The 12,074-nt window shown below is 43.5% G+C and overlaps 1 protein-coding gene across 1 annotated transcript in view; it reads left to right on the top strand.

Moving 5' to 3' along the window:
* Positions 1–3,944: 3,944 nt before the first annotated feature.
* The window catches only part of LOC132831496 (transcription factor AP-4-like), a 34,082-nt gene continuing 25,952 nt past the window's right edge, over positions 3,945–12,074 (top strand). Inside the window, exon 1 of the mRNA XM_060849672.1 lies at positions 3,945–4,168. Coding sequence (XP_060705655.1) covers positions 4,092–4,168 — 77 coding nt within the window. The 5' untranslated portion in view covers positions 3,945–4,091. The remainder of the gene's footprint in view (positions 4,169–12,074) is intronic.

The following is a 12,074-nucleotide window of genomic DNA, read 5'->3' as shown; positions in this document are numbered from 1 at the left end:
TGGAGTCCCTTGTGAAAGGGAAGAAGGCGGCATATGTAAAGATGAGGCGTGAAGGTTCAGTAGGGGCGATTGAGTGTTATAAGGTAGCCAGGAAGGAGCTAAAGAGGGAGCTAAGAGAAGCGAGAAGGGGACATGAAAAGTCTTTAGCTGGTAGGATTAGGGAAAACCCAAAGGCTTTCTATAGGTATGTCAAGAATAAAAGGATGACTAGGGTAGGTATCGGTCCAGTCAAGGATAGTAGTGGGAAGTTGTGTGTGGAGGCGGAGGAGATTGGAGAGACATTAAATCAGTACTTTTCCTCAGTATTCACTCAGGAACAGGACACTGTTGCTGATGTGAATATGGAATCACAAATAATTAGAATGGATGCCCTGGAAATATGCAGGGAAGAGGTTTTGGGAATATTGGAAAGGATGAATATAGATAAGTCTCCTGGGCCTGATGGCATTTACCCCAGGATCCTATGGGAAGCTAGGGAGGAGATAGCAGAGCCATTGGCCTGGATTTTTATGTCGTCGTTGTCAACAGGAATAGTACCAGAGGACTGGAGGATAGCGAATGTGGTCCCATTGTTCAAGAAAGGGAGTAAGGATAGCCCTTGCAACTATAGGCCAGTGAGTCTGACTTCAGTGGTGGGCAAAGTCTTAGAGAGAATGGTAAGGGATAAGATTTATGAACATCTGGGTAGGAATAACGTGATCAGGGATAGCCAGCATGGTTTTGTGAAGGGCAGGTCGTGCCTCACAAACCTTATTGAGTTCTTTGAGAAGGTGACCAAGGAAGTGGATGAGGGTAAAGCAGTAGATGTTGTGTATATGGATTTTAGTAAGGCGTTCGATAAGGTTCCCCATGGTAGGCTAATGCTAAAACTTCGGAGGTATGGCATTGAGGATACATTAGAGGTTTGGATTAGGAATTGGCTGGCTGGAAGGAGACAGAGGGTAGTAGTTGATGGATTATGTTCATCTTGGAGCGCAGTTACTAGCGGTGTACCACAAGGATCTGTTTTGGGACCATTGCTTTTTGTTATCTTTATAAATGATCTAGAGGAAGGACTTGAAAGCTGGGTAAGCAAGTTTGCGGATGACACAAAAGTCGGTGGAGTTGTGGATAGTGAGGAAGGAAGTGGTAGGTTACAGCGGGATATAGATAAGTTGCAGAGCTGGGCGGAAATGTGGCAAATGGAATTCAATGTAGCTAAGTGCGAAGTCGTTCACTTTGGTAGGAATAACAAGATGATGGATTACTGGGCTAATGGTAGGCTACTTGGTAGTGTGGATGAGCAGAGGGATCTTGGTGTCCATGTACACAGATCTCTGAAAGTTGCCACCCAGGTAAATAGTGCTGTGAGGAAGGCATATGGTGTACTGGGCTTTATTGGCAGAGGAATTGAGTTCCGGAGTCCTGAGGTCATGTTGCAGTTGTATAAGACTCTGGTGCGGCCTCATCTGGAGTATTGTGTGCAGTTTTGGTCGCCATACTATAGGAAGGATGTGGAAGCTTTAGAACGAGTGCAGAGGAGGTTTACCAGGATGTTGCCTGGAATGGTAGGAAAATCTTATGAGGAAAGGCTGAGGCACTTGGGGCTGTTCTCATTGGAGAAGAGAAGGTTTAGGGGAGATCTGATAGAAGTGTATAAGATCATTAGGGGTTTAGATAGGGTAGATACTAAGAACCTTTTACCGCTAATGGAGTCAGGTGTTACTAGGGGACATAGCTTTAAATTAAGGGGTGGTAGGTATAGGACAGATGTTAGGGGTAGATTCTTCACACAGCGGGTTGTGAGTTCATGGAATGCCCTGCCCGTATCAGTGGTGAACTCTCCTTCTTTATGGTCATTTAAGCGGGCATTGGATAGGCATTTGGAAGTTATTGGGCTAGTATAGGTTAGGTAGGATTCGGTCGGCGCAACATCGAGGGCCGAAGGGCCTGTACTGTGCTGTATCCTTCTATGTTCTATGTTCTATCCTCCAACTGGTGCAGGATGTCAGGTCCAACCACTGTCATTTTAAGGCATTGGATGGCAGTGATTGTCAGCCGGACTCCTACCGCTGCCCTGCGAGCCAATACGATTAACTTTTAAAAGCAGGGCAATTCAAGGGCAATTAGGGATGGGTAATCAATGTGGACCTTGCCAGTATCACCCACATTTTCATTTTCCTCATCAACCTGTTCAAAGGGGATATTGCATACATCGAGAACAGGTAGCTCTTGAACCTCGGCCTCCTGGCCTTGAGGTAGGGGAAAACATGCCATGAAAGAACAACAGACTGTTTAAACATGCCAATTTGTGTATATTGTTTATGCTGTGTGGGTGTGGCTCAATTGCTGTTCCTTCAATCATGATTAGAGTGGTACTGGAAAAGCACAGCAGGTCAGGCAGCATCCGAGGAACAGGAAAATCGACATTTCGACAGGAGCCCTTCACCAGGAATCTTCCAGTACCACTCTAATCATGACTCTAATCTCCAGCATCTGCAGTCCTCACTTTCACCTAATTCCTTCAGTCAAGTTCAGTGATTCAGTTATGATCCACAGTTTGTGTCATAGTTGAAGATTTTTTTGCAATTTCCTACCAACACCAATCTCTGTCAGTCCAAGTGGGGAACAGTGCAAATACAAAACAGAAACAGCCAGGAATGCAGAGGTTTGCTGAGTGTGTTTGTGCTATAGATACTCCCAGGTCGGATCCAGCACAGACAAGTTGGAAAGCTCCGTAACTCCCAGTCTCGATCCTGGTAGAGTGGGAATGCTAGTTTGTGCTCTTCCTGGTGCTGCCTGTGCTCCTCCAGCCTCCTGCTTGTCTACTTTGGATTCCAGCATCTGCTGTGTTTTTATGTCAATTTCCTGGACTTGTCCCATATCCTTGAGTGTTGTCAAGTGCTGATCCAAATATTTTTAAAGGTTTCCAGGCAGTGCATTCCAAATTCCCATCACCCACTGAGTGAAAATGTTTTCTCCCAAAACCCCTCTGAATCTCCTGCCCCTTGCCCTAAAACTATGCCCTCTTATGATTGACCCCTCAACATGAGAAACAGCTGCTCCCTATAATCTATCCATGCCCCTCATAATCTTATGCATCTCCATCATGTCTCCCCTTCAGTCTTCTTTGCTCGAAAGAAGACAATCCAAGCCTATCTAGTTTCTCCCTACAGCTCAAGTGCTCCATCCCAGACAACATCCCAGTGAACCTCCTGTATCCCCTGTAGTGAGGTGACCAGACTGCAGACAGTACTACAGTTGTGGCACACAGTACTCCGACGTTCTATACAACTCCAACATCATATCCTTGTTCTAATACTCTAGACCTCAACTTGTGTAAACTATACTGGATCTGTACAATTTCACACAACAATCCACCAACATGTAGCTCTATCTTGGGGTAGGGGAATTTCTAGCTACTGCCCCAGTCATCTCCACTTCGTAATATCTCCAGGAACATCAGCTTCTGTACACACTACATCACTCTCAGCAGTGGTAATGCATTGAGCTAAACAACACGCCTCACACCGCGACAGTGACAGCTTCGTTGGATCTGAACTCAGAACAGCTCGTAATCTGCTCCGTGCACCCTTATCTCTAGCGGCAGTAGCTGAAAATGTCAGTGCAATACGGAGAACAGTGTGTTGCCGAGAGAGCCAAAACATTCAGCAAAACCGCTTCTGTTAGTATTGCTAATTTTAAAACCCCTCCCCCCACAACAACCACCATACAAATTTACTATTATTCCGTCCGTTTAAACATGCTCCGGATGCCCCACTCTGACTGCCATCCCCTCAGCCTCTGCCCGTAGCGATGAATCAATCAGCTCTGCAGCAACTTCCCCGGGGGGACGGTGCAGAGCAGCCAGAGGGGAAACCCTGTTTAAAACCGGCGAGCTCTAAGACCCAGTGGCTGTCAACGCAAGCAAAGCTGTGCGGAGGCAGAAAGCGGTGCTGCGGCTCCAGCTGACCACGAGGTCCCAGCTGTTTCCCGCCATTGCTGAATGTTTTTACTACAACAGTGTATGTATTAAAAAAAACACGCGAGTCTGCCAACAACAGCTTTGATCTTCTTGTGTGTATTTTGGAAACTGGATTGCAAAAGATTCGATGGCTTATTACCCGGGACAGAAGACCTTGCAAGAATTCCGCAAAGCGGAGAAGGAAGTGATTGGAGGCTTATGCAGGTTTGTATCCAGTTTGTTTATTTCTGAAACAATGTATCAATGGAGAAACATCAGGAGAGGGAGACATTTAGATAGGACGTCCACGTGGATGGGTGTTGAAAGGGGGCAATCCCAGAGTATTGCGCCGGGGGAGGGTCAAGTTCCCTGTAAAGTAAGAATGCAGAAGGAGCAGCTGAAAATAATTTTGGCCCTTTTTAAAAAAATAATACAAGGAATAAAGCTAAACGAGGAAACGGGAACCTATGCAGCAGTCGCGGGAAGCAACCACGTGGGAATCGCTTGGATCACCAAATGTTCCACTTTGGAATCTCAGCGATTGTATCCAAAGTTTACAACATTTAATAATGTATCCGTGTTCCAAAGGACCGCGCACGTGGGGAATTCCCTCGGCTGCAACCTCCTCTCAATCAGATTTTCTCCGCTTCTTGTCCAGCAGATAATGGCCGCTCCTCTTCTCTCTAATTTGTTTTGTAATAGAGGGATCCTCCCACTTTTTTAAAAGAAATTCGTGTCCTCCTTCTAAACAAACAAAAGTTGCTTTTTCTTCCCCACCTCCATCTGTTTAATTTTTCATTTTACCTTTTAACGACTTGCAAGTTCTACTCCAATATTTATTTTTGCAGGATTTGAGAGGAGAACCCCTATTCTGTTTGTTGTTGCTAGTAGTAGGAACTGCGTACAAGCCTGAGATAACGCATTTTAAAGCTCGCTTCATAACCCTGTTTCGGTTGCATTTCTCCTTGGAGGAGCCAGGACAGGAGAATAATTGCGTCTTGGTGGGTCGCCCGATCTGAGACGAGTTAGGTTCGAATGTACATTTTTAAACGGATCTGTCCACTCTTTTACCGCATCACCCTCGCCGAAAAAAAATCCAATTGGAATCCAGTGCCATATTTTGTTGATCGCCGCGTAGTAAGATTTCGCTAACTGTTGAGGGAAAGTGCCTGCACACAACCATCGCAGAGCAACTTTAATGAATAATCAATATATTTAATTTAAACTTCTCATTCATTTTATTTTTCAAAATGGGAAGGAGGCGTGCGATGCAACGGAATTAAAATTTAAGATCACAAATTCTAAAAAGTGCCTTTAGAAAAATACGTAATTACCAGACATTTGTTTAGAAACTTGACCACCTTATTCAGTTTGCGAAAGATGTATTGACCTCCATACACGGTCAAAATAGACACTATTTATCATGAATGTGAATTTTTGAAAGAAAAATGCAAGTCAGTGGAAAGACGAAATAAACCCTTTCCTTCTATTTTTTTTAAAAAACCTTGTATTGGTAATTTATTACGTGCAATTGTAATTGTAAAAGACCCGTAGTACTGGAACTCATTGAAGAAGTTTAGAGAGGGACATGTGGTGAATTTTATGAATGGGCCTGCAATTGACTCGAGTGTTGAAGAATACGATTGGTTGACGAAGCCGTAATCGGTGTGTGATGGGCAGCGTCGCAAGGGGGCGTGAACTCTGGGGTGTTTCGAACTGACTTCTGTTTACGCTCGTGGGTCTGTGTACTGTACAGTCCATTGCATCAGCAGGATCCTCTTAATATAATGTTCTGTCCCTTCATCGCTGCTCGTGTCTTTTTTTTAAATAAAAAGAACTGTTGTATGTTATGGTGTCGATGGTCACCATGACTTGGAGATGCCGATGTTGAACTGGGGTGTATAAAGTTAAAAATCACACTACACCAGGTTATAGTCCAACAGGTTTATTTGGAAGCACTATTTTCGCAGCGTCGCTCCTTCATTAGATGGCTGTGGAGGTTAGGGATGAAGGAGATGTGGAGGTTAAGATAATATTAGATTCCCTACAGTGTGGAAACAAGCCCTTCGGCCCAACTGACCCTCCGAAGAGTAACCACCCAGACCCATTTCCCTTTGACTAATGCACCTAACACTATGGGCAATTTAACATGGCCAATCCACCTGACCTGCACATGTTTGGACTGTGGGAGGAAACCCACGCAGACAGTCGCTCAAGGATAGAATACGAACCTGAAACCCTGGTGCTGTGAGGCAGCAGTGCTAACCACTGAGTCACCGTGTTACCAGTGGATGAAGCGTTTGGAGTGCCCCTCCTACATTAGGTGGTTGTGAAGGTTAAGGATGAAGGAGCAGCACTCCGGAAGCTAGTGATTCCAAATAAACCTGTTGGACTATAACCTGATATTGTGACTTTTTAAATTTGTTGTTTTAACCCAAAATACAGTTGCTGTGGATCAACTGTGACTGAGTGGATCGTACACATGCCTCTGAATCAGCCAATTCAAGTTCCACTTCAGGGCTTGAGCTCAAAAGTCTGACGCTGCAGTGTAGTACTGAGCAGGTGCAACATTGTTGCAAGTAATATTTGTGCTACACACAGACCGGGTCCAAAAGATAGAATCTAATGACTTTCCCTTAATAGTGAATAGCATTATAATTGCTGAATCTCTTCATATCAATATCCTGGGGGTTACCATTGACTAGAAACTGAACTGGACCCATCATAAGAATATGGTGGCTACAAGATCAAATCAGAGTATGATTGAAACATGCAGCACTGGAAAAGCGCAGCAGGTCAGGCAGCATCCGAGGAGCAGGAGAATCACCGTCTTGCGCATAAGGAATTCCTGATGAAGGGCTTATGCCTGAAACGTCAACTGTCCTGCTCCTCAGATGCTTCCTGACCTGCTGTGCTTTTCCAGCGCCACACTTTTTGACTCTGATCTCCAGCATCTGCAGTCCTCACTTCCTCCGGGTCAGAGTGTGGGAAATCTGTCGCAAATAACTCCACCTAAATGCCCAAAGCCTGGCCATCAGCTCCAACAATATTCAAGCAGTTTGACACCATCCAGGACAAGATAGCTGCTTATTGGCACCTCATCTGCCCCCTTAAACAATCATTCCCTTCACCACTAACACACAGTGGCAGCACTGCATACTACCTGTACACTGTTCAGCAAGGTTCCTTAGACTGCACCTTACAAACCCGTGACCTCTACCATCCACAAGGACAAGGGCAGTAGGTGAGCAGGGACACCTGCAGGTTCCCCTCCGAGCCACACACTATCCTGACTTGGAAATATATCACTGTTCCATCATTGTCACAGGGTCAAAATCCTGGAACTCCTTCCCCACCAGGATTCATGCAGCAAATGGATTGCAGCTCTCCAGGGCAGTTAGGGGTGGGGCAATAAATGACCATAAAGCCAGCAATGCCCACATCCCATGACATGAGGAATAAATCTTTACACAGCAATTGGTTAAGATCTGAAATGCATCCTTTCAAGATTGACTGATTTAGTATTGTCACCTGCTGAGATACAGTGAAAAGTGTTGTCAGCACTTGCAGCAGATCTTACCATACAAAGTGCATCAGGAAAGAAGGACAGAGTACAGAATATAGTGTTATAGTTGCAGAGAAGGTGCCGATAGAGAGAGAGAGAGAGAGATCAGAATTAACATTTGAGAAGTCGGTCTAAAAGTCTGATAACAGCGGGGAAGAAACTGCTCTTTAATCTATTTATACATATTTTCAAACTTTTTTATCTTCTGCCTGGTGAAAGAGAGGATAACTTGGGTGGGAGCGTCCTTTGATGATGTTGGTTGATTACCCGAGGTAGCGGGATGTATAGATGGAGTCATTGGATGGAAGATTGGCTTGTGTGATGGACTGGCTCTGTAGTTTCTCATAGTCTTGGGAATAGCTGTGATGCATCCAGCTTCCTAAAGTATATCTATTAAAAATTGGAAAGAGTCCTTGTGGAAATGCCAAATTTCCTTACCCTCCCGAGGAAGCAGAGATGTTATTGCGCTTTTTTGATCATTGCATCCACAGGGTATGATGATCATCAGTTCAAGTAACTTGACCTTCTCAATCATGTCCACCTCAGCACCCATGATGTAGACAGAGGCATGCCCTCCACTCTGCTTCCTGAAGTCAATGACCAGCCCCTTTGTTTTGCTGACATTGATGGAGAGATTGTGGTCTTTATACCAAGCCCTCTATCCTATATTCTCTCGCATTCTTGTTTGAAATCCAACCTACAATGTTAATGTCGTTAGCAAACTTGTAAATGGAGTTGAGGCAGAATTTGGCCACACAGTCATGAGTACAGAGGAACCTTGATTATCCGAATTTCAATTGTCTGAAGAAGGTTTCATGGTCCCACAAAAAAAGTGATGTTAAAGTGTCGTCCCGTTCCCACCTCAGTCGAAGCAAAATGCTCAGAGACATGGAATGGTTTTACTTCCTTCATCTTTATTCTGGGCTGTGGAGGGAGAGAGAATGATTGCCCATATGCACAGAGACATGAGTTCTCAGTCTTTTCTCGAACAGCTGTTTCGTAGTGAATTATGTAGTCACTTTACAGGGAGGAGCATGAGATAAGGCAACATACATATTGATTGGGTGGCTATTACAATCAGCGAGTATCAATAGTAGAGATTAAGCGATCTGGCATTATACAATGAATAACTGGCTCATATATTGAACACTTTTCACCTTGTCAACTGACTTTACATACTGAATGCTCATCTTGTTAAATGGCTGTACATAATGAATGCTTTTCCACCTTGTTAACCCATTACCCTTGCCTCCAGCACCTCATTGTTAACTGTAAGTTCTTATCTGATCTGAGTCATGTTCAACTGAACCTCTTGTTTCACAAAACTCAGAATTTAACTCTTTCCCTGCCTGCTCATTCCCCCTCCACATTCTCAAAAGAGGTAAATGAATTTGGATTACCTGTACTGAAGAACATGTGAAAATGCTGGCAGAAACAAAGTAACACAAGCAGCTCATGCATCAGCGACTGGATTTTTTTTTAGATAAGGGATGTTACACAGCCCTTTGCAAAAGTGAGTGTTTTACAGTACAAGGTATTCCTGTCACTTTATGGCGGAGAATGTAAATGCACGTGTGAGGCAGTGCGTCATGTCTTTCTTTCGTGAGACTGGAAACTGACGAATGCTCTTGCGATCATAAAAGCTGTTTGGGACCTTGTTTAATGCTGTCCTCATCACTCCTTGCAATGGAAACTACTGCTGCATTTTTAATAAGGTTTCTCGTGTTATCAATGCTTTATTTAGTTCATCATATGAAATCTGTATCGTCTTGCACTCAATACATTAAAATTGTAGATATAAATAAATTCTCTGGTAGAGCATAATGTTAGATCAGCATGTCTTCCCTTGTTTAAGGTAAAATCAATTATCCGAATAATCAATTATCCAAATGAAGTAGTGCCTGCCCATTTCGTTTGGATAATCGAGTTTCCTCTTGTGAGAAACGAAGCTCACTGCCAAATAATCTTAGTCCGAATCAAATTCCAAAGCAGTCTTTATTCATACGTTCTTGCAAGACTGGGTGTCCAAAAGTAGGCACACCCCTGAACAATTTCAGTACATTTTTATACACTCTCAGTACTTCCCCTTTTATCTCATATGTGACAGTTGCAGTTGCTCTGTGCAGCTGCTAATCTAATCGGTTTACCACATCCATCTGTGGCCTGTTGTTAGTGTGCACCCCTGTTACCCGCCCCCCCCCCCCCCATAGCTGAATCTTATGACTTCTGCTGAAGCAACATTGAGTCTTATCACTTCTGCGTATGTGACTTCTGCAGAATCCACACTTACACACATTTTCCACACTCTGTATATAAGGTGTACAGTAAGGGGCTGAGGATGAAGCCTTGCAGGACACCAGTCTTGAGGATTACATTGGAGGATGTACTGTTACCTACTGAATGCATGTATAGGTCAGGATGTTGAGAATCCAGTTACAGAGTGCGGGGAGCTGAGACTTCGGAGTTTAAAGATGACTTTGTTTGAAAAAGGGTATTGAAGGCTGAGCTGCAGTCAGTAAGAGCCTGAGGTTGATATCCCTTGTTATCCAGGTGTTCTAGGGATAAGTGTAGGGGCAGGGAGATAGTGTCTTCTGTGGACCTGTTGCATCAGTAGGCAAATAGCAAAGGATCATGACGATTTGGTAGGCTGGAGTTGATGTAAGCCATGACAAACTTCTCATAGCACTTCATAATTATGGAGTTCAGAGCCAGCAAGTGATAGTCATTGAGGCATGCTGCATGATTTTTCTTTGGCACCAGAATGATGATGGTCTCCTTGAAGCTGGTGGGGACCAATTCAAGGTAGACTCAGTTGAAGCATTCAAAAGGGAATTGGATCAGTTTTTGAAAAGGGACGTTTAGTGCAGCTATGGGAAAGGACAGGGGGTAATTGCTTTGGGTGAACTGTCTTACAGAGAGAAGACACAAAGAAAGGGCTGACTGGCTTCCTTTGGTTGTATTTATGAAAGAAATTTACTGACCTTCAGGTGAACTTGGAACTAAGAGGTCCCACTGTACTCCAGGGCCATCTCCCCGGTGTCCTAGGCAATATTTATTCCTGAATCAATATCACAAAGACCGGATAATCAATCTTTCTAATCACTTTCCTGTTTGTGGGAATTTGTTAAACACGCATGACTTGTTTCATATCCTAGACTTGAACAGTGACTGCTCTTCCAAATAGAACTTCATTGATATTAAAGCACTTTGAGACCTCTGGCAGTTGTGAAAAGCACCATTTCAATGAAAGTCCTTTCTTCCCTCGTAGATTGTCTAGCACTGAAGGAGGCAATTCAGCCCACTGTGTCTGTGTCGGCTCTCTGAAAGAGTTCTCCAATTGGTATCTCCTCTGCTCTTTTCCCCATATCCTTGTAATTCCTTCCTCTAGGTGTTTACATCCAATTTCCCTTTTGAAAGTTGCTCATTTAACGTTAGTCACCTTTGGCTGTTTTAGCAATAACCTTTAATCTGTCTGCAGCTCTGAATCTCTGGATGATTTCCAAATGTTGAAAAAAAAACTTTGTAACAAATTAGATTGGGAGGGATTTGAAAGGGCTTTGCTACACGAGGGAATTTTCTCATTCTAACCTCCCCCTCCCTATTCCAAAACAAGGTGAGCCATTCTGTGCAGTTGTCCCACAGATGCTTTTTGGTACCCAGTGTGTGGCTATTTCCTTGCATAAACCTAAATATTCAGAGTCAGAGATGTACAGCACGGAAATATCTTTCCGTCCAACTTGTCCATGCTGATCAGATATCCTAAACTAAACTAGTCCAATTTGCCAGCACTTGGCCCATATCTGCCTCAACTCTTCCTGTCCATATAGCCATTGCCAAGAGATTTTATCCACAGAGATTATTTAGGGCATGTAATGTTCCTCTGTGATTGCAATCAGTTAGTTATTGATCCTGACCATATTCTGGTTATAGCAGTGAACTCCAAGAGGGTTGGAGGGTGATCAAGTGAGGGGCAACAGTGAAGCACAAATTCATTACAACAGATGCTTACGAATTAGGCGATAGGTTTAGATAGTGGATTTGGATCAGCTCAGGCTTAGAGGGCTGAAGGGCCTGTTCCTGTGAAGACCTGCGTCCCCTCAAGAGGGGCTTCTTGGTTAGAGACCGGTCAAAGGAATCGACAAATGTGGTTTATTCAAAAAGCAAGGTTCATTAGTTTTTATTGAATGAAGGTACCTTGACGCAATTCTATCCAGAACACAGAGATTGAAGCTTCTGTGTTCCGTGATGAAGTGTCGCAATTACATTTGAAAATTACACATTATTTATATGTTTTTTAAGAAATAGTACAGCCTTAATTAAAAGAAAGACCAATCGCATATAATAAGGTGACATGATTTACAGCAAGTTAATCCAATGATATTTTCTTTAAAAAGGATATCTAATTTACGTAAATTGTCATGCCATGTATTAGTTCAAGGTTAGTTCAAATGGTCAATTAATGTGTCAGTATTCATCTTCTGAAAACTCTATTGTCCTCTTATCTTTGACCTGCAAGTTAATTCTGCAAAACAGCAGTATGTTCAGCAGTATGGTTTACAGGCCATT

This window comes from Hemiscyllium ocellatum, chromosome 33 (genome assembly GCF_020745735.1).
Source record: "Hemiscyllium ocellatum isolate sHemOce1 chromosome 33, sHemOce1.pat.X.cur, whole genome shotgun sequence".
NCBI lineage: Eukaryota > Metazoa > Chordata > Chondrichthyes > Orectolobiformes > Hemiscylliidae > Hemiscyllium > Hemiscyllium ocellatum.
This window is presented reverse-complemented; position numbering and strand designations above follow the sequence as displayed.